A 23005-nucleotide genomic window follows, 5' to 3' on the forward strand; every position below is an offset into this window, starting at 1 on the left:
TAGAATCATGTAAATTTACAGCTATAATATTTCTTAATGTTTTTCTTATTCAAGGTTATATATTTAATGGTAAAACTAACACCATAGGACTCTTGAGTCAAGACTAGTGCCCTTACTGTATTTTTGTTCATCGGAATGTCATACTAGGTTAGGATAATGATCTCCCTAATCCTGTATTCTATCTTTGTGGCATTGGTGCTAAGGATGTTTTATGAGAGGGCTTCCATGTTAACACTGTAGAAGAAATCTGCCTTAAATATTCTTTGGGAATTTTGAGTTCTAGACTTTTTAAATGACTTTTTAAAGACTAGAACCTTAAACAGTTCTAGACTTTTAAAATCTGCTACCTAAAATAATTTTACTCCTAAAAGAAGTATCCATTGTTGAATACTTTGAGGTACTCCAATCCATAACTTCAATCCACCGAAGTTTTATTCATTATCATATATTTCAATCTGTCTAGTGACTTGCCCAAGATCAGATTATATAACTAACTTGTGCAGGCTCTCTCAGTTACTTTCTTTGATGGTGGAAAAAAATCTTATGGGTTTTCTAAATGTCAGGATGCCAACTATGCCAGATAATAAGAGTGACTCTCTTTTACTTGATTCAGTGTGTAGAGTTTATCTGTTCTTCAAGATGCTTTGTAAGAGATGCCCCAGCTTAATATGTACCAGACTATCTTGGCTATGGCCACTTCTCTGAATCCCTTGCTGCTGTCCTACCCTGCTGTGCCAGGCTTGATGATAAAGATACCCCAAGAATCTCTCCTACTACCTTCTTTTCTTTCTTTTCGTGAAAACCTAAAGCATATTAGGGTAAAGCAGCCAGTTTCTTAGCTCAGTTTGCCTCACTATGTTCTTGCTTTTAGAGCTAATGATCTATCAAGGGAATCGTGTAACTAGCCCTTACCTGCAAAAATGGAAAATGGCTAAGAGCATTGCTTCCTCCTCACAAATGTGAGAGATTATGATGTCTTGGATTAGGATGGTAGCAGAGGGGACGATGCAGAATGGACAGATTCTGGTTATGTTTTGAAGGAAGAGATGACAGTATTTACTTTTGGATTAGAAGAAACTAAGATAACTTTGAAGGTTCTTGCCTAAATAGCTCTCCGATAGGTGCCATTAATTAGATTGAGGAAACTGTGGGAAAAGCAGGTTACAGTGGTGGTGGTGGAAAGCAAGAGTTAGGTTTTAGACTTATTAAATATTAAACTGAGATGCCACTTAAACCTGAAGGTGGAGAAGTTGAGTGTGGAGTTTGGAAAAGCATTTGGGTTAGAAATAAAAGTTTTGGGAATCATTAGCATAGAGATAATATTTAAAGTTATGGTCCTAATTGATATCACCAACAGATGTCAGTGTAGCCAGAAAAGGGAAGAGATCTGAAGATTCAGCCCTGGGACATCTCAGTCTTAGGGGCAGAAAATGAGGAGGAACCAACAAAAAGGGCTGAAAATGGTTTTCTAGTGACATAGGCTGAGAACCAGGAGCAAGGGAGAAATCCTGAACACCAAATGAAGAAAATGGGAGTGATTGGTTTAGTCATGATGTTGAGTCAGATTCAATGAGAACTTACTTTTGGATTTGATAGTGTGGAGGTCATTGGTGATCTTCACGAAGAGCTGTTTCAGTGAATTGGTGGAAATGAAAGCTGTATTGGGGAACTTCAGTATAGAATGGGAAGAGAGGAATTGGAGATAGCTGTAGAAAACCCTGTAACACTTTTTACTGCATGTTTGTATGGTGCTGGGAATCACCAGCATACTCAAAATAATGGTCGATTTAGGAGACAGAACAAGAAATGTGTGTGAGTTTCCATCTAAATAGACTTGTTAAGTAGATTTTGTGCATCTTCAACCTTACTTGATAATGTGAAAATTTGATTTCCCAAGTTATGGCTCCAATTTACAGTTCCACAAACAGTATATAAGAGTTTAGATGGATTTTTCTGGATTTTAGAGGTAGTACGGTGATGTTAAAAGAGTATGGATAGGATCTAAAGATAGAAGTATCTGGATTCAAACTCAGGCTTTTCCAGTTACCATGAACAAGTTGCTTACTTCTCTGAGTCTTTTTATTCATTGGTACAATAAGAATAAGAATGCTTACTGTTCATGAACTTGTAAGGATTAATGAAGGAGTCATATTAGAAATATTAGAAACTAAAATGGCAAAGCATAATAAAGTATATTTTAGAACAAATTGGCAAACTGAATAAATCTTTATCTCTAAAATAGTTCTATTTATCAGTTTTTTCTTTTATGGATTGTACTTTTGGTGTTATATGTAAGAACTCTTTGCCTAGCCGTAGTTCATGACCGTTTTCTCCTTTGTTTTCTTCTAAAGGTTTTCTGGTTTTAGATTTTACATTTAAATTAATGATGCATCTTAAGTTAATTTTATAAAAGGTGTGAGACTTAAGTCAAGGTTTGGTTTTTTTACCTGTTGATGTCCAATTGCACCAGCGCCATTTGTGAAAAAGACTATCTTTTCACTAGTGAATTACTTCTTCAACTTTGTCAAAAATGAATTGGGCATATTTGGTTGGGCTTGTTTTGGGGTTCTCTCTTTTGTTGCATGGATCTGTGTCTATCTCTTTTCCAATACCATACTCTCTTGACAACTGTATAGTAAGTCTTAAAATTGAGTCAAGTGATATTTTCCACTTTCTTCTTTTTCAAAATTGTTTAGCTTGTCTGAGTTGTTTGCCTTTCCATGTGAATTTTAGAGTAAAATTGTCTGTGTTTGCAAAAAAAAAATTTTACTGAGATTTTGATAAGAATTGTATTTAAAACTATACATAATTGTCGGGAGAATTGACATCTTTACTAAATTGAGTCTTCCAATCCATAAACGTGGTATGTGTCTCATTTATTTAGATCTTTGATTTCCTTTGTCAGCATTTTGCAATATTCAGCATATGCCTTATACATTTGTTATTAGATTTATACTTGTTTTAACTTTTTAGAGTGATTGTAAATGGCATTGTATTTTTAATTTCAATTGCAGCTTGTTTACTGATAGTTTATGGAAATACAATCAAATTTTGTGTGTTGATACTATATCCTATGATTTTGCTGAAGTCACTTATTAGTTCTAGGAGGTCTTTTTTTTGTAGATTCCTTGGGATTTTCTATGTAGATCATGTCATTTGCAGATTGGACAGTTTTGTGTCTTCCTTTCCATCTATATGCCTTTTATTTCCTTTCCTGCTTTTTTGTGCTAAGACTTCCAATACTATGTTGAGTAAGAGTGTGAGAATGGACGTTCTTTCCTTGTTCACTAGGGGTAATAGGGAGTCATACACTCCCATTTTTACCCCTTAATTTCTATATCTGTGAATCCTGGCTGTGGGAGAAACAGCACCATATACAGTGATAACATCGTTTGAGGACGGAGATATGGTCTGAGAAATGTGTTGTTAGATGATTTTGTTCTTGTGCAAACATCATAGAGTATACTTACACAAACCTAGATGTTATAGTCTACTGCACACCTAGGCTATATGGTACTAATCTATGGGACTACAGTTGTATATGCAGTTCATCCTTGACTGAAACATCATTATGCAATGCATGACTGTATTGGACACTGATTCAAAGTATATACAGCCTTCTGGAGAATCTTGCCCCAGCCCTGCAAGGTACTACCACCTAGCTGGTGCTATAACTGAATCTTCAAAAGGCCATTCCACCATTCTGTCAAACTAGGTGCTTCAGGATGTTGGGGAACATGATAAGACAAGTGAATTCCGTGAGCATAGGCCTATTGCTGCACTTCTTTTGCTGTGAAGTGGGTTCCTTGATCAGAAGCAATGCTATGTGAAATACCATGATGGTGGATAAGGCACTCTGTAAGTCCACGGATAGTAGATTTGGCAGAAGCATTGCATCTGTGGAAAGAGAAAGTGTCTATTCCAGTAAGAACAAAATATTGCCTCTTTCATGATGGAAGTGATTCAATGTAATCAACCTTCTGCCAGGTAGCTGACTGATCACCCTGGGTGATAGTGCCGTATTGGGGATTAAATGTTGGTTTCTGCTGCTGGCACATTGGACAGTCAGCAGTGGCTGTAGTCAGGTTGGCTTCAGTGAGTGGAAGTCTGTATTGATGAGCCCATCCATAATCTCCATCCCTGCCACCATGGCCACTTTCTTCATGAGCCTATTGGGAAATGAGAGGGGTGCCTCGGGGACAGAGGCTGTCAGATTTATTTCCCACTCTCTGACATGCAAATGTCTTACCAGTAAGTCTAGAGTAATTGCTACTTCTTGCTCACTAGGTCCAATCAGTATAATGTCATTAACGTAATGGGCCAGAGTGATATCTTGTTGAAGGGAAAGGTGATCAAGATTCCTGCAAACTAAATTATGACGTCGGACTGGAGAGTTGATGTATCCCTGAGGTAGGACAGTGAAGGTGTATTGCTGGCCTCGCCAGCTGAAAGCAAACTGATTCTGGTGGGTTTTATTGACAGTGATGGAGAAAAGGGCACTTTCCAGATCAATATCTGCATACCAGGTACCAGGGATGTGTTAATTTGCTCAAGCAATAAAACTACATCTGGTACAGCAGCTGCCTTTAAAGTCACCACCTAGTTAAGCTTAATGATAATCCACTGCCGTTCTCTAAGTTCCATCTCTCTTCTGGACAGGCCAGATAGGTGAATTGTATGGGCATGTGGTGGGAATCTCCACCCCTGCATCTTTCAAGTCCTTGATGGGGGCACTAATCTCTGCAATCCCTCCAGGAATGTGGTATTGCTCTTGGTTTACTATTTTCCTAGGTAGAGGCAGTTCTAGGGGCTTCCACTTGGCCTTTCCTGCAATAGCCCTCATTCCACAGGTCAGGGAACGAATGTGGGGATTCTGCCAGCTGCTGAGATATCTGTTCTTTTTTTTTTTTTTTGAAGGATTTTAAACTTTTTTTTTCTTCTTTTTTTCTCCCCAAATCCCCCCAGAACATAGTTGTATATTTTTAGTTGTGGGTCCTTCCAGTTGTGGCATGTGGGATGCTGCCTTAACATGGCCTGATGAGTGGTACCACGTCTGCACTCAGGATCTGAACCAGGGAAACCCTGGGCCGCCGAAGCAGAGCACGCGAACTTAACTGCTTGGCCACGGGGCCAGCCCCTGAGATATCTATTCTAATTATGCATTCTAGAACTGGAGAAATAACCACAGAATGGGTTCAGGGACCTCTGTGAGATGGATCTGAGCTAAAACTCTGTTGATCACCTGACCTCCACAAGCCCCTCCTCTGACTGATGAAGCACAGTGACTTTTTGGATCTCCTGAAATCAGTGTCAGTTCAGAGCTGGTGTCCAGAAGTCCCCCAAAGTTCTGATTATTTCCTTTTCCCCAGTGTGGTTACTTTGGTAAAAGGCGATAGATCCCTTTGGGAAATAGTGGGAGAAGGATTAACAGTATAATCCTTGAGTGGACTCTGCCTTCCTTTTTCCCAAGAGGTACTGGGTCTGTAACCTGGCTTGAGTCTTGGAATTGACTGTGACTCTGTTTTTATGATTCAGGTTAGATTTTTGTTCATTTGACCTGGAACTTTTCTACTTATACATCAAGTAAGAATTTTGTAGGCTTTCTGTCTATTTCACTACTAGCAACACCATGATCAGCTGGCCGTTGTCAAGGGTCTGTGCAGGTCAGACTATTATGATTGCTGCTTTGACTCTGCTGTCCATAATGGTAACCACGCCCAGCTTGCTTTTGGTGGTTGAGTGCTGTCACTTGGCTGCTGCCACCCCGGAATCCAATTATTCTTATTGCATTTATGTTTCTCAGTTCAGTGACTTCACTTCCCACTGTAAGGTCTGACATAAGAGAAGAGCCATCACAGAGCTCTTCAAAGATGCCAGCATTCTCACAAATTTATTTCTCATAGTAGTGGTGAAAGGTATGTCTTCTGGTTCCTCTCATTGTGGGTGAGTAGATCTTCAATGACAAATCCACTCTAACATTCCTGTCTTCCTAAACCTTTGCATCCCTTCCTCTTTGTTAAACCAAAGTAGGTGTGGCATTTATAATTCACTCACTGTGGGCCACCTTTTGGTCTGTGTTTCAGCCAATCAATCAAACAAACTGTTAGAACCCTTCCTACTACTTAAGCTACAACATTAAATCTCTGCCTAGTGAACCTGTATCAGTAAATATGACCTGATCGTTCCTCCTGCCATTATCCTACACCCTTAATATCCATTCCCACACATATTCTCTGGATTTATGTCTGTATGAATTAGAAAACCCAAGTAGTTCTTTGGAGTGTTGTATATCTCCTCATGAGTCATACTTTGTACCTCACCTTTAAGGGAAAGTATAGAAGCAAAGAGGAGTTTGGGGGGTGGGTCCTGAGAAGAATGAGCTTTGTCTTGCATGGCAACGCCATTGTGGAAGGCCATTACAGTGTCCTCAGGCAAGGCAGGTTAATTCCCTCGGAGGGTAGAGAAACCACTTCCACTGAGGGTGGGTAGGTTTCTTTCACTGGCAAAGAAGACATCAGAATTTAGAGGCTCATCGTCCCCAGCTTCATTAGGGTTCTCCCACATGTCACCATTTCAACTTACAGCATCTCATTTTTTCCCAATCAAATGCCCTCACTTTAACAGTAGATACCTGCAGGGCTGGTAGTTCTACTTGCATTATAATTCAAGATGAGCTTCTCTGTTTGATTTTCAGCAATCTCAGCCCTTTGGCTACAAGAGATAAAGGTCTCCTTCACAGCACATAGAAACTTTCACTTACTTTATGCTCTGCTTATTCGGCTGCCCTTTTCTTTCACCACTTTGTCCAGTGACATTAGGAGCAACCAGCTAATCTCGTTATGTTTGTTAGTTTTCCAAGTGTTGGGAAGTATCATATACATAGTTACCCAGCTCCTTACTTCTTATAAGTGGTTAATTAGGATTTCCAATGGAAGTATTGTGTGTATCTCTATTGCCAGATCACACCATGGACTCTCAGTGCTCTCTTTACTACTGGAAATCAAGTCATTAACATCTTTGAATCCAATCAGATCAGAGAGTCAATTCTAGAAACTCCAGAACCAACTCAGAAAACTCATTCTTAACATTCTGTTCCTCTAGAACCACTCTTGGTACCAAAGTCTGTATTAGTCCCAAGATCTACTGGTGGCAAGTAGGAGACCCAGAAGAGTTGATGGTGTATTTCTAGTCTGAGTCAGAAGGTCTGAGAACTAGGAGAGCCGATGGTATAAGTTCCAGTCTGAGTCTGAGTCTGAAGGCAGAAGATTGACATCCTAGCTTGAAGACAGTCATACAGAGAGTGGGAATTCTGTCGAGTGTCAGCCTTTTTGTTCTATTCAGTCCTTCAGTGGATCCAAAGAGGTTCGTCCATATTGGGGTGGGGAATGCAATCTGCTTTACTCATTCTACAGATTCACATGTTAATCTCATCCAGAAAAACCTTCACAGACACAATCAGAATAACATTTAACCAAATATCTGGGCACCCCATGGCCCAGGTAAGTTGACACATAAAATGAATCATCACACCATTCATCTGTCTGCAGACACTTGGGTTGCTTCCACCTTTTGGCTATTATAATTCTTCTGCTATGAACATGAGTGTACAAATATTTGTTTGAGTCTCTGTTTTCAATTCTTTTTAGGTATCAAATGGTATTTTTATCTAGTTATTGCGTATGCTTAGTTGAAGTTTAGAATTCCAGTTGCTGAATCACTTTAATCACCAGAGGCATGTTTTAGAAAAAACAGTTTTGTCACATCTGATGCATATTTAGTTTGTATGGATTCAGTTGTACTGTATTTTATAGGTGATTGAGTGGATTTTCAATGGAAATGTTTTATTATACTTGATTTTTGCCTAATCCACTGCCTTTGGAACCCAATCTTTGTGTACATTGCAGCTATACAGTATTGCTTTTCTTTTACAAAGCAGAAAAAATAATTTCTGACAGTTCCTTTCTACATGTCTTCTCAATGCTAATGAAATAAAAAAAAAATCTGTGTCTCGTTCTCTAGTTGACAGAGGAGAAGTTTGAGGAATGCCTATTTATTTAGTTTTCATTTTGTCACTCAAAGGAAGATTGTGAACAAAGCAAACACATTTCTGTATTCATAACTTTATTCTTTAAAAGGTAATGAAGAGGAAGGCAGAATATTTTAGGGTTGATATAGCACATAGAATAAATATGATGATCTTGAAAGAGCACTGAGGTATTGGGAAGTATGTTGATTTTATTAATCCCACTTTACTATTAAGGTATAATTTTGGTCAAGCCAGTTTAGCTCTCTGAGTTCATTTCCTTGTCTAAAAGATAGTGAAGATGATAATACATGCTGCTATTTTATAGGGTTGTGATGATAAAATGAGATAAAGTATGTGGAATCTTTAAAATGGTATATAGATGTTAGATGGCAATTTATGATCTGAGCTGATAGAAAGAGAAAATCGCTATTAGACTTAATCCATCTGCTTATATATTGGATGGTTTCTGTGTGTCTGATTTAAAGGTTTCTAAGTTTTGAACTGTGGAAGATGACTGTGAAGTGAAATTTGATTTTGCCCAGGACCTTCAATTCACTGGAAGGAGAGAAGTGAGAATCTTGTAGCCACTCTAAGCCAACTTTTTTTTTTTAAGATTGGCACCTGAGCTAACAACTGTTGCCAATCTTTTTTTTTCCTTTCTGCTTCTTCTCCCCAAATCCCCCCAGTACATAGTTGTACATTTTAGTTGTGGGTCCCTCTAGTTGTGGTATGTGGGATGCCACCTCAGCGTGGCCTGATGAGTGGTGTCATGTCCACGCCCAGGATCTGAACCAGTGAAACCCTGGGCTGCCATAGCAGAGCGCACGAACTTAACCACTTGGCCACGGGGCTGGCCCCCTAAGCCAATTTTTGATATTAAAAAGTCTTCTAGTTTACTCTGTTTTGCAAAGACTTACATGGTATTCAGCACTTTACTAATGAATCAGAAATTTGTCTGTATAGTTCCCTTTTTTAGCCTAGTATGCATATTATGTGACAGTTCCATTTTACTAGAGAATTTGGAAACATTTTTTGTTTGCGTGTTGAAGATGATATTTTTTGTGAGTTGAGGTTTATTTAATATAGCAGTTTGAAAAGTACTAAACAATGATGTTTTTACAAGTTTTTTGATGGTTTATCTTTGTGTCTTACAGAGAGATACTAGAGACTGGAGGTGGACAAACTACTTTTTTCTCTAGCATATTTTGATCCATACACATGGATTTGTTATATCTCTAAGTGAGAGACAGAAGTAAAGTGTTATTTCGGAGATACTTCTTTTGTAGAAAAAGGGACTGGTTTTCTTTATACATATCCTCAGAGCTTTTTCTCTTTAGGAACTTGAGTTAGAATGAAAAATCTTAAAAGCTTGAACTTTTAAAAAAAAATCTGTTTGGAACTGAATAAATTTGAAGGTTTTCTTTTTATTTTTCTGAGTTTTGATAAGACTCCATGATGACAAATAGTGAGAATTTTTGCCTCATCTCATAAGACAGACACTGTACTATCTTACAACTTTTCTATAAATCTAAAATGATTGTAAAATAACATGTTTATTAAAAAAACCTTGTTGCCATACTTTTTTGATTATATAGAATAAATGATGTGGAGAATAAAAACTGCCTGTGTTATTAACCAGTTTTCTCCAGTTAGCATGTTTTATTTTAATATTGTAATTTACCTCTAAAAATGGAATAATATGCATTACCGCTACTTGATTTATATGTTCTCTATTGATAAACAGTAGTTTCATTTATATATAAGATTTAGTGATCTTTTAAAAGTCAAATTAATATCTGAAACTTTTAAAACTATGGGAAGAGGTTAATAAGGTACAAATTAATAGCTGTGTATTTTGAGGGGAAGAAGTTAATAATTTACCACAGTGGTACACAGGATCTGAGTTATGCTTGTTTTGAGAACTAGGATTTTGAAAGTGTTTACGTTGATGTCGTACTTCATCATAATATAGCACTTTGGGAGCTTAAAAATTTAATAGCGTTATCAGTTAAGGTAATGTTAGCAAATTTAAGTTAACACATAAAAAGTAATTAATAAAAGAAAAGAATACTTAAAATAATTTAAAATATGATCTTTGTTATTAGCTATTAAAATGAATCTAAGTAAATTTCATATCATTTCTTTTCTAGATTTATTATCTAGGATAGATTTGGATGAACTAATGAAAAAGGATGAACCACCTCTTGATTTTCCTGATACCCTGGAAGGATTTGAATATGCTTTTAATGAAAGTAAGTGGTGTATACTATGTGCAAGATTTGTTTAACAATGCTAAAAGAATCATTGGACAGATATTATTTGCTAGCTAGAATGTTTTATGTATTTCTTTTGAGAAATAATGACTTATCCTTTCATGGTGAAATTTTTCATTCAAGTAAAAGAACCAAGTTATAATTTCCCATAGTTGTCAAGTCACTTAAATTGATGCACTTGAATTTGATTTGGCTTCTGTATTTCAGCCTTGAGTGTTCAACTCCCTGGTATCCGATTGGAACTCCCAGTTAAATTATATAGAAAGAATGCTACTCTTTCACATGTTATTTAAAATGAAATGACTGGCAATAATTATCTGTGACACTATTTTAAAGCATAATACTCAGTTTTCCATGATATTTTCAGGCAACATCCTTATTTTAAAATTTATTAAGTTCTGAATGAAAGAAACTTTACCCTTGGGATTTGGAAGAACATACCACAGATTGCAAGGGTGTTCCTAGAACAAAGAATTATGATTCATTGGATTAACAACACACTATTATACTTGAAGGGTAATGTTATTACAGGCTAGGTAGCATTTGAGTTGTAGCTTTCTGTGTGTTGCTCTGCATTAACTAAATTGGTGATCTGTCATCGTTGTGTTGGTGGATATCCCTTTACAATATCAGTTATAGGTTTTAGGATTTAGAGTGACAGTCTCTGTGTGCTAGAATATTAAGTGAATTTAAACAGAAGATATTAGAGACTTTGATATCTTTTCTGATACTAATTTTCATGCTTTTTTTATAAAGCATATTTTATGCCAAAACATGTATGAATGGTAATATTTTGTTTTTAAAAATTGTTTTATATTTTAATTAACAGAATCAAATGGGTACCGAGACTAACATTGCCTCTGTTCTTTTGAAGTGATTACTAGATTCTTCTTTCAGAATAGGGATGGGGGGAGTGTGTTGATAGTGTGGGTACATCATAGACTGTATTTGCTTTATGGATGTAGGACATCAGTTTTCACTGAAGTCTATCTTTCATCTTCCTTGAACATTTCTTAAAGTGAGGAAAACACAAAGAAGCAATACACTTTCATCTCTCTCTCTTTTTTTTTTTACCCGTTCCAGTAATTTAATTTCAGGTTTAAATTGCGTATTTCAAATTGCAGTTTTTCTCTTCAACTATTTTTTTTTTGCAGTAACATTGGACTATAACATTATACGGCTTTCAGATGCACATCGTAATATCTCTCTTATCAGATACATTCACACACATACATCTTTGCACACCTTTGTACACCCTTGCGTGCACATACTGTGCTCTCATACACTTTTGTACACACCTACACCTTTGCACACACATATGCCCTTTCATGTAATACATCTTGGATGCACGTGCACCCTTGCACACACCTACTATTTATTTTTAGGTATCCTAGACATTGTCTTGCGTTAGTATAGACTGACAGTGTGAGGCAAAGATGCTTACATTTCAAGGAGAGAATGTCGCTTCCAAGGATGTTATTTTTAGCGTGATACAGTTCACCTTTGACTTCACGGTTAGTGGTGAATATTTTTTCAAAGAGGTGAGGATTTGAAAACAAGAAAGTGGGACTCGATATTAAACCCCTGAAAGGGCAATTCTAACTTAGTATCTTCAGGGATTTCTTTTCAGATTTATAATGACAAAAACTCTTATGAAAGCTTTGAAATGAAACGTTCATTACCTGATTGAAGAAGCTTCTAAATTTTTCTAAAGGATTTTAAAGTTCTTAGTTGGGTAAAAGAAGAATTTGGATACAAAGTTCACTCTAAGCAAAAAAAAATTGTAACAAAGGGGGAGAGATTCTTTTTACCTGCGTCAAACTGACCCCTTGTTCTTTCAAATCACTGTGCCTTTTCAAATACTCCTTGTGTTTAAATTGCCCGTTTAGCTATTCTCCAGTTGTAATTGTGTGAGGCCCAGCTCAAATATCCTTGCTTTGGAAGATGAAGAAGGTGAAAGATCTTCCCCTTTTCACCTCACCCACAGTCCCTATGCCCTGGTGCAGTATTATGAGGAAGCACACTTTGTGTCACCAAAAATAAAATTGGGCTTGGTGGCAGACCATTTGAGTTTGAATCTTGTCCTCCATGATACCTGGTATTTACTGAACTCTTACTACATGCCAGAAAGTGTCTAAATACTTTACATTTATTAATTTGTTTAGTTTGGTGATAGCCTATTTTGGGTCCTAGATTTCACCACAAATCTAATAAAATAAATGGATATGCTTCCCAGAATAACGTGCATTTGGGTACACACATGAAACTTTACAACCAATTCTAGGGGACCCTAAACTAAAGTGTCCTAAGTCTGACCTTTGACAGTTGCTGGACAGATTTCCCAAAGCTTTGAGAAAGGCCAGATTTGCAAATACAAGTACAACATAAGATCCAGATGTCTTTTCTGGATAAAAATGCTCACTTTCTTTGTCTCTTTACCCTCTTTTCACTTTTAACACCAGTGCTAATAATAGTTGGCTGTTTTGATGGGGCCCGTTTTTCCTAAAGAATCAAAATCTGTATGACTTTATGAGAATTAGTATGTTCAAAATGAGTAGAGAATTAAAAAAAAACCAACAGAACCTCTTTGAGATGTAGATACAAGTGGTCCGTTAAACTCACTTGCTAGGTCAGTCAGTTCCCTTTCACACGGCAGTCTCACAGAAAATACATCTTATTTCAGCTGCAACAATATTACCCTTACTATATGTCATGCACCTTTAAGGTTGCTTTAGTCATAATCATAAGTGTTAGATTTGTAGATGCCCTCAATCTACTTGTATTGGTATCTTAAGTGAGAATTTCCTTCTCCTAGAAAGAAAAACATAGATACATCTTATAATTTATGTGGCACTATCTGACTATGAACAAGTGTTATAATGATCCAGTACAGTGTCTCAAGTTGAGAGTAAAGAACTTTACAAATAAGGATTAGCCCTTATTTTATATATTAAAAATGTCCATTTTATATGTAGTAAATTGATTCATAAAACTAGTGAAGTAGTTTTACTTGGAGTACTATATTTCCTGGATTCAGTTTCAGTGCCACAACTTTCAAGTCTTTCTCCACTCCTGCATGCCCCCATTGGATAAAAGTCAAACACTAATTCTCTTCAGCTTGGTTGTGTCCCTCTTCTGCCCCTAAATCCTTTCTTGTGCCTCACTGCTGTTAGGACAAAGGTCAGACCAATAGTGTGGGCCTTCTACCATTTGATCCCAACGTGTCCTCCAGTGTTACATTCTACTGTTTGTCTCAGTACTCTTTATTTCTGTTAAACTGAGTTGTTCACTGTTATTTGAATTTGCTGTCCATTTTTCACAGTTTTATTTATATTGCTTGGGTGGGGTGGAGTTTAAAGCAATTGGCCTGTGGTCTCTCTCTCTCCTGATTACAAGGAATATACTCCTGAGGAAAAAAAGAAGACAGGTGGCCTGGTCTTTTCTCCTTGTAAACATGCTGATAATTTAATCTTTTAGTGAATACAGACTAATGTTTACTATGAGGAGAATACTTTGAGCAGGGTGACTGCTTTGGCAATGCCTATGGTAAACAAGCATATAATCTGTGGATTTGTGAGGTGTGTTTCTCTGAAGAATATCACATAAGCAGTACCACTCTCTGACACATAAAATGGAAGTGTTTTATAACCAAAATGCTTGCCAATGTGTGAGGTAACCTATATGCCTCACTTAGAGACCTCACCTACTCTGGAGTGGACACTGCTATCCAGTGAGAGGAAAGGACCTGGGAAGAAATATCCAGGCTGTCTCAGACTTCTCGCTGCTTTGCCTCTGCCTCTTGACTACTTATACCCTTGAAATTACTACTAAAGTTATTCATCATCGATAAAATCTCCGAACTGAGTGAGTCTGACCTGACAGTCCAAATCGGTGTTGGCTCAGTGCCTCTCTCCAATTTCTGTATGAATATTTCCCATATTTCAAGGTCTGGTTGAGAAATCTCACTGAAACCTTCTGAACCTGTTCTAGCTTATAGGGATCCTTCATTTTTCCAAACTTGTTTTAGACTTTATTGTCTAGTGAATTGCTTGGGGCAATTTTTGTATTGTTGACTGACTTCGTTCTTGTTTAACTTCCTGAAAAGTTGCTTAACTTTTTAATATTTATGCTTCTACTCCTCAGGTAGCCTCTAAACTTAAGAACTAAGTTCATGGCTGTAGCTAGCAAAGATCCTTATACATTTTAGGTCCTCAAATATTGTTAATTTGCTTTAGGTTAGAGAAATGAAAATCAAAAAGCATAACATTTGAGTGCTTGGGGCCATTCTTTTGTACTATTTATATGTTTATATCATACTGATATTTGAAGAAAACAGCCTAATGAAAAAATGAAACTGTTCTGAGAAAGTTATTTTAAATTTTTATCAGAAATTATTTGTCGTACTTTCCGTATTATTGTAAGTGTACTCTGAATCATAGCAATATTGTTGTTTATCTTCTAGAGGGGCAGTTAAGACACATAAAAACTGGGGAACCGTTTGTTTTTAACTACCGGGAAGACTTGCACAGATGGAACCAGAAAAGATACGAAGCTCTAGGAGAGGTATGGTCATATTTACACCTTCAACCTTGTTTTTCCCAATTTTAAGCAGTCAGAATAAAGGTTTTAAAGCTGAAGCAAGTCATGCCCCCTTTCTGCAAAAAGTGACTCTAAAAAGGTTTTGCATTTTCTTGATTTGATTATTTTTAATGGTTATGTTAGACACACGTTCTCAGTTTAAAAGTTTATGTTTTTATACAAATGTATCCTTCCCATGACCTTAATATTTTGCGGTGAGTCATTATATTGGAAAACAAATTTATGCCAAATTTTAATTTTATTTTTTTAATGTTTTTAAGAGGTTGAATCCTCTGCTGTGCCAGGAGGAAAAAGTGTTCTTTTAAGTCTTTATCTGGAAAAAAGAAAAAAAAAGAAAAATGTTACGTATGTTAACTATGTGATATGATGGATGTGTTAATTATCTTGATCTTGGTAATCATTCTACAGTATACATGTGTATAAAATCATTTTGTACACTTTAAATATTAACAGTTATGTTTGTCAATTATTCCTCAGTGAGGTTAAAAAAAGTGCTTTCTATATGAAGAAGATTGATATTTGGCTAATAAATTGGATCTAACCTACTTACTGACTTGATAAAAGATTAAGCCTTGTGACCATTAGGTACCTCACATGATATCTCTGGTAGGAACCTTTGTCATTCAGGTGACTGTTTTGTTAAAGCTAAAGTTGTACTCATTCTGTGTCATATTAAGTGTTTTTAATATAATGCATACACATTTGTTTAGTGATAACTAGACAACTGCTTTACCTCTCTAAGGAAAAGCTGAAATTTCTATATTCCTTTTTGGCCGTTTAATAAAGTCGTCAAAATGAGTTACTTGGTTAAGAATAGCATAAAGAATATATGAAACTTAACTTATGTTTGCTAGGAGACAATTCTCCATGGATCTCTTGCATTTCTGTGTGTCTCTGAGCAAAGGCGTTGACAGCTTTTGTTCTGGCCTATGTTTTTGAGGATGTTTGTGTAGGAAACAACCTTGGAAGATAGAGACTGTATCTTCCTCCAAGACAGAGGGCAGATTTGTTTGCTGTCCAAGGTACTACAGATAATGCTCCTCTCTTCCCCTACTGGTGGCAAAGAATGGGCAGATTTGCTAGCAACCCCCTTATAAGATTGGGCTTTGTAAGTTTGAGGTTCCTTAGGTGTGATATAGTCCCACTGTGTGCTCAGCCTCTACCCTTGGCTTATCTACATGGCCTCTTTGGGATTTGAGGGGCAAGAGGAATAGATGAAGTAATACGTTACCCTGGAATCTAGTGTCTTCTGGCAGCATCCTTGAACTGGTAGCAAGCTAACTTGTTAGCTTGCAAGCAGGGTAAAATCTCAGCCCCTTCACGGTTCTTGACGTTGTTCTCCAGCATTTATAACTTACATATATTTAACGCCCTGAATAATTTCTGCTACACTTAAAAAAAAAGTTTGCCTATTTCCACTTCAACTAATTATATGCTGCAGACTGGTAATATTTTGATGATAGGATATCCATACTCTGTGGCCTTAGAGAAGGGCTGCGGTTGTCTGTTTTTTTTTTAATATGGGGCTTACATTTTACTCTTTTCCATAAGCCGTGTATGCTTGTGCACTTGGACAGGTGCTGTTCTCCAAACATATCTTGTCTTTTTTGGCATCTGCATCTTTTTCTCTCTCAACTTGTATCCTCCAACATCATCTATATCAAAATCTAGCTAGTGTGTCTTATTAGGTAATCCCATGTCTAAGTGATTCCTTTCTCTTAGAATCTCCTACCTAATTCTTTGGACATGGGGAGGGTCACACATTTATTTTTGTTGGACCTTACTCCATGAAAATCAAAATATTTTGAATTTTCACTTTAATGATTATATGTTTAGACAGAAGATATTCTGCATTATCTAGATTCCCTCGTCCTGTGCCTGTATTCACATTTTTGATCATAATCAGGTTGGCCCAAAGTGATCACCCCAAATCACAAGGTTTAACTTTTCATGCAGTGTTTCGCAAAATTAGATCAGTGGCCCCTGAAGCTTCAAATACCAGTCCTATTATTCCCTAATCTGTTGATCACAAGTAAACATAACTTCCTAGCATAAAGCTCAGCACAACAAAAGATCCAAGGATTGGACAGGGAAAGTCCAGTGATTATAGCATTTGTTCCATACCATCTTGCTTCTTATGTCTTGTTTGAAATACTTGTTTTCATTGCTAATTTCACTGTTGAAGGTTGGTTATTAATTGAATTTCATTTCCTATGTCTTAGGAGTGAGATCTATGAGTTCTAGCTACTGAGTCTAGAATAATGACACAATTTTCACTACAGTGAATTTGTTTGGGGTTTATTATAATGGGATTTAACACGAATGTGGACCCGTCTTTTCATCCATATTTCTTAATTTCTATTTGAGCTATGCCTTCAAGTTAGATTTACCAACTTACTGTTCTTCATTCACACCTTGTATTTTTATCTTCTACTGTTTTCTCTCTTTGACATGCCCCTCCTCCCTTGTTCCCGATACCCCTCTCTCCACCTGCCTTCAGGTTTTGGCTCAGATGTCTCCTCCTTTAGGGAACCTTTCCTCATCTCTTCTGCTACAGTTTTTTTTTTCTCTCTTCTCGGTTTCCTTTTTCCCCATCCTCTTTTTCTTCCTATCTTGTCTTCCACAAATGATTTAAGGTGACTTTAAAGATGAATGTCATTTGCAAGATTAAAAATTAAATTGAAAATAAATAAGAAAACAGAATAAAAAAATAAAAAGTAAGTAAGCTAAAGGCATGAGTTTGCTTTATTTCTCCTAAGGTACTTCACACTGTTTTACAGTATTTTTTAATGCACATCTTTAAGCAATTTGGAGGAACTTTCTGTGTCCTCTGATATTTGTTGAATAATAAATGAGTGTGGTACAAATATATAAACTGTTTTGTATAAATTCTGGATCTATGCACTTTAAAGAATTTCTTAATGTTAGGAATTTAAACATAAGGACATGCGTTTTCTTAGTGGAAGAAAGGAAGATGATATGTTAATGATGGTTTTCCTATTTGTAAATCTAAACAATTTTTAATTATTTTATTCTAATTCTCATTTAAGTTCCAGAAGTTTTGGACTATTAAAAGCTTTCCTGATTATTTGATAAAAAATAGACTATATTTGTGGCATATTCTGTTGGAAAATTTTTAACCTTTGTAGTCAAACTCTAGACTTATGTCACTATAATTCAGGAAATATAAGTTCTTGTATAACTGTGTACGCTTCCTAGAAAACAAATAAACCTTTATATTTAAATTCTGGAAATAATTTAGTACTTCCTGTTACCAGTAAGATCTCTAGTTCCAATAAGCAAGAACCTGTAGAAAGCATCTCACCTGGTCCTGCACATAGAAGCACTGAAAACCCCTTTCTCCTCATTGATGGATAGGACAGAATTCAGAAGATAGCACAAATTTGAGTTTATTGCCTGGGAGCCTGCCTTAATAAACAGCTTTTGATATGCTAAGGTTGAAGTTTTAAGGAAACAGATTTTGACTTCAGTGAGCAATCTAAACCAAAACCCTTTCTGTTTTTTTAGTGTTTTCCTACTAAATATTGAGTTTTGTCTTCAGCTGAGAGCTACTATATATGTTTCACAACTGCCGTTTTAGTTTATGTTTATTCCTCTCTTAAGGAGATTATTATAGCAGTCATTCAGCAGAAATTGTTTTTAAGACTTGCTCCTGAAATGCTCTATCATTTCTATGTAAATTAAACTTATTGTGTAAGTAAAATAAACTGAGATGTCAATTTGTTTTTAGAATGCAGTGCCGTAACTACGCGAAAGAATACTCTTTACATTCACAGAGTTACATTTTTATAGTCAAACAAATGCTTTCGCTAATATATATATATTTTTTTACTATCTACATATAGCTTGATAAAAACATATAGCTTGATAAAAACATATAGCTTTAATAAGTTTGGATAATTTCTCTAAATGTAGAAAGATACTATCAGTTTAAGGAGGTGGGAGAGTGGTGTGAAAGGATAATTTTCAAAATAGAAGTGTCTAGTGTATATATATTGGAGTTGAATGCCAAGGAGTGATGTTTCTGGTAGACTCAGTCAGAAAGGCTGGAAAGACCATTATGTTAAATAGTAAATAGAATGGTAAAAACTCAGCATGTAACCTGTGAAATTTTCTCGGTGATCTCTTTCCTGTCAATACTGAATTACTATTAAATGGAGAATTTCTAATCCAGCAGAAAGTCTAATGAAAGAGATTTGATTTTCTCGTCAAATTTAAGTCTTTGCATTTCTTTTAATATTTATCTTGATTGTCTCTTTAAGAATTAATAAATTATCAATGTGCTTAATAAGAAAATAGCAGTGATTAGGTAGTCTTATAAGCTTGACTCTTTATTCATGGATAGGATCACACTTTTATAAAAGCAACTAGATGCGTGATTTTTTTTCCTGGACCTAAATTATGTCTTGTAAAGTAGTAGAAAATTACTGAAAAATGTTACATTAAAAAAAAAGGAGTTTATTAAAGAATGTAGGCCAGTGGTGTTTTATAGGGCATTTTTCAATGGCCGTATTCAGGTATTTGAAATGGGAGCAACTTCAATTAAGGAACAATAATATAAATGATCATTATTTTAATATTCAAATATTTAAATATAATGTGATTATCTGTATATAATTAATGCCTTCGTATAATGTGAAATTTGTACATCTTAAATTGTCACAAAAACAAATGGCTAGCCATCAAGAGATCTGGGTCCTAGTTCTGGCTCAGTAATTATCTCTATGACTTTAGAAAATTAATATTTCTGAGCCTCCACTGTAATAAAATGGGGATAAAATTATCTGAACTATTGTCAGGAATAAGTAAGATGCATACATATGATATTTTATATTCTTTAACGTGCCATTAAATATTAGGAGCATGGAATGAAAATAGAACTGTACTATTTAAGATTTCTAATTTACTGGGCCGACCCAGTGGCGCAGCGGTTAAGTTCGCACGTTCTGCTTCTTGGTGGCCTGGGGTTCACCAGTTCGGATCCCGGTTGCGGACACGGCACCGCTTGGCACGCTATGCTGTGGTAGGCGTCCCACGTATAAAGTAGAGGAAGGTGGGCACGGATGTTAGCTCAGGGCCAGGCTTCCTCAGCAAAAAGAGGAGGACTGGCAGTAGTTAGCTCAGGGCTAATCTTCCTCAAAAAAATAAAATAAAATAAAGATTTCTAATTTACTTTTATTATTAATATTATGAAGGTCTAATTTCTTGTTTTTCTCTCCCCTTTCTCTCCTTTGTCTACTTATTATTACTCACATCAAATTTATCTTTCTGTGGTAGAGATGAAGAAATGACTGTTGACTCAGAGTTGGTCAGCAATCTCTTTAGACTTCTGTCTCTCTCCAGCATCCATTCCTACAAGTGGGCTACTATATCTAGGATGGTATTAATAATTAGACATCTTAGAATTGAGGAAATAATAACTAAAATAATGGGAAAACCCAACTGAGAAAAACTGTAAGCCCCTTAAAAACAATGTGGCGTTGACATATGAACAGACACACAGACCAGTTGAACACAATACAAAGTCCAGAAATATTTTGAAAGTCCAAATACACGTGGAGATATAGTTTAAGTTATAGTACAGTCTTAAATCGCTCGGGGAAAAGGAACTTTAAGTAATTGATAGATAATCATTCATAAGAATATAAAATGTGAATATTCATCTCAATGTACACCATAATGAACTCCAAATGGGTCAGAGATCTAAGTGCAAAATATGAAATAAAACCTGTCAACCCAATAGTTTTGAAATATCAATCCAGTATCAGTGGTTGTGGTTTTGAAATACTATTTCACTTTAAAGCAACCTGAGTTCTTTGGTGAAATGTTAGAGTGCAGTCTGGGGCGAGAAACAAATGACATGAGCCTGGAGTATCTTGTCATATCAGAAAGCAAGGAAGCTGCCAAAGACTACTACCTCTTCTAAAACTTGAAAAGAAAAAGACCAAAAAAATCCAAACAAAACCCCCCCCATTGGGCGGATAGACATAAACAAGCAGTTCAGGGGGGAAAAATTCAAATAGCCTTTAAACATCTGAAAAGATGTTTAACCTCACTCATAATAAGACATATTAATGAAGACTATACTGAGATAACATTTCTCACCTGTCAGGTTGACAAAAATCTGTAAGCTTGACAGCACACTCAGTAGATGAGGCTGTAGGGAAAAAGGACCTCTTGTACATTGCTGGTTGGAATGTAAAATATGATCCCTTTCGAGGGGACATTGCCAATATCTTACAGAATTACAGATGCATTCTCCTTTTTATGTGAGAAAGGAGAGGAAAGAAATGCATGTATTTGTTGGTTTATTTTTGTGAAAAAAACCTGGAAAAATAAACTCTTAATTAATATTTATCTCTGTGGACTGTGGAGGAATGAGATGAAACAATAAAATCTCTGATAACTTTTTGTATAGTTTTGATTTTTGAACCATGTACACACTTTAATATTTTAGGAAAAAGGCATACCATAAAATTGAAAGGAAGGTGAAGCTAATGAGCCTAAGTGTATATCTAGGTGGTAACATAAACAAACAGAATAAAGAATTATTTCAGGTAGCTTTTAGATACAGTACTTCCTTTGTTGGATTTGTCCTAAGGATATAAAGAATCGCCAATGAAATGTTAAGATTAACTTGGTGGTTTTATTTTAAACAGTATCACTAGTATAATAATTTTGATATTATTTTATGAATATGGTATGTTAAAGCAACTAAGTAAATATATAAATATAATTGTGAACTATGCTTTTCAGGATTAGAGAAAAGAGATACAAAATATAACATCAAAGCAGTTAGGAAAGCCCCTGTAGAATAAAATTTTAAGTTTTGGAGTATCACTACAAACTCGTTATGTTTTAAAAATGTATTTCCTAGGTCTACCCACTGAAAAGGCTTGGAAGTAGTGATTCCCTAGTAGCAATGATGTACTTAGTAGGAGGACCTTGCTTTCTAAATGCATTACCTCGTAAAAGGAGCCAGGGCTCCTTGGAGAAAAGGCTGATTCCAGATCTGGGAATGGGAAAATATAAGATGAACTGAGGACATCGTGTTTTGCTGGAAAGCAAACACTTGGTCTAATGGAAGTATGTGAAAAAGACAAAGGAACCAACTTGAAAGGGCTTCCTTTGGCCAAAATTGGGACAATTTGAGGATAAAACAGAATAAAGGTTTTATTGATTATAAAACATTTAATAAAATGTCATGATTCCATAATATTTTTTAAAAAATTAATTTGCCACAAAAGCTGAAAATTATCTGAAAATTGGTAATCAAAGGGAAAGAATTAAATAGCTAGCCTTTTTATGAGGAACAGTTGTTCATGTGCAGATGAGGAAGGAATGCTCTTCTTCTTTTTTTTTTTTTTCTAAAAGTGGTTTTTTTTTTTTTGAGGAAGATTAGCCCTCAGCTAACTACTGCCAGTCCTCCTCTTTTTGCTGCGGAAGCCTGGCTCTGAGCTAACATCCGTGCCCATCTTCCTCTACTTTACATGTGGGACGCCTACCACAGCCTGGCTGCCAAGCGGTGCCATGTCCGCACCCGGGATCCAAACCAGCGAACCCCGGGCAAACGTGCGAACTTAACCGCTGCGCCACCGGGCCGGCACCAGGAATGCTCTTCTTCACCAAAGAATACTGGCTAGTAAAAGGAAAAAATGGGATAAAATCAGAAAATCAGCATTTTGCCACCTGTGACAGGCGTAATTCTAAAGATATTCCCCCAGGATTCCCATTTCCTGCTTATTCAATCAAACTCTAATCTAGGTTCTACCGTGAAGGGACTTTCCAGATATAGTTAAAGTTACTAGTCAGTGCTTCTTAAGAAAGAGAGAGAGGAAAAAACCCACAGAAATAAAAAGAAAGCAGATATGGCAAAATGCTGTTAACAGTTGTTCAATCAAGGTGGTAGGTGTAAAGGTGTTTATTGTATTATTTTCAACTTTTCTGTATGTTTGAAAAGTTTCACAATTAAATATTGGGAAAAAAGAAGATGATAGGAAACATGAAAGAACTTCTTATGTATGAGTGGGCTTGTTCACTGACAGGCTTTATTTTAGTGTTCTTGGACAGTACCATTTGACACGCT

General features: G+C 36.1%; 1 protein-coding gene across 12 annotated transcripts in view; it reads left to right on the forward strand.

The window, feature by feature from the left end:
- The window catches only part of ARB2A (ARB2 cotranscriptional regulator A), a 381926-nt gene that overhangs the window by 34166 nt on the left and 324755 nt on the right, over window positions 1-23005 (forward strand). For all 12 annotated transcript variants that reach the window (XM_044780004.2, XM_044780007.2, XM_044780003.2 and 9 more), the window contains 2 exons: window positions 10177-10278; window positions 14762-14862. In XM_044780004.2, coding sequence (XP_044635939.2) covers window positions 10209-10278; window positions 14762-14862 — 171 coding nt within the window. In that variant the 5' untranslated portion in view covers window positions 10177-10208. The remainder of the gene's footprint in view (window positions 1-10176; window positions 10279-14761; window positions 14863-23005) is intronic.

This window comes from Equus asinus, chromosome 9, assembly GCF_041296235.1.
Source record: "Equus asinus isolate D_3611 breed Donkey chromosome 9, EquAss-T2T_v2, whole genome shotgun sequence".
Taxonomy (NCBI): Eukaryota; Metazoa; Chordata; class Mammalia; order Perissodactyla; family Equidae; genus Equus; species Equus asinus.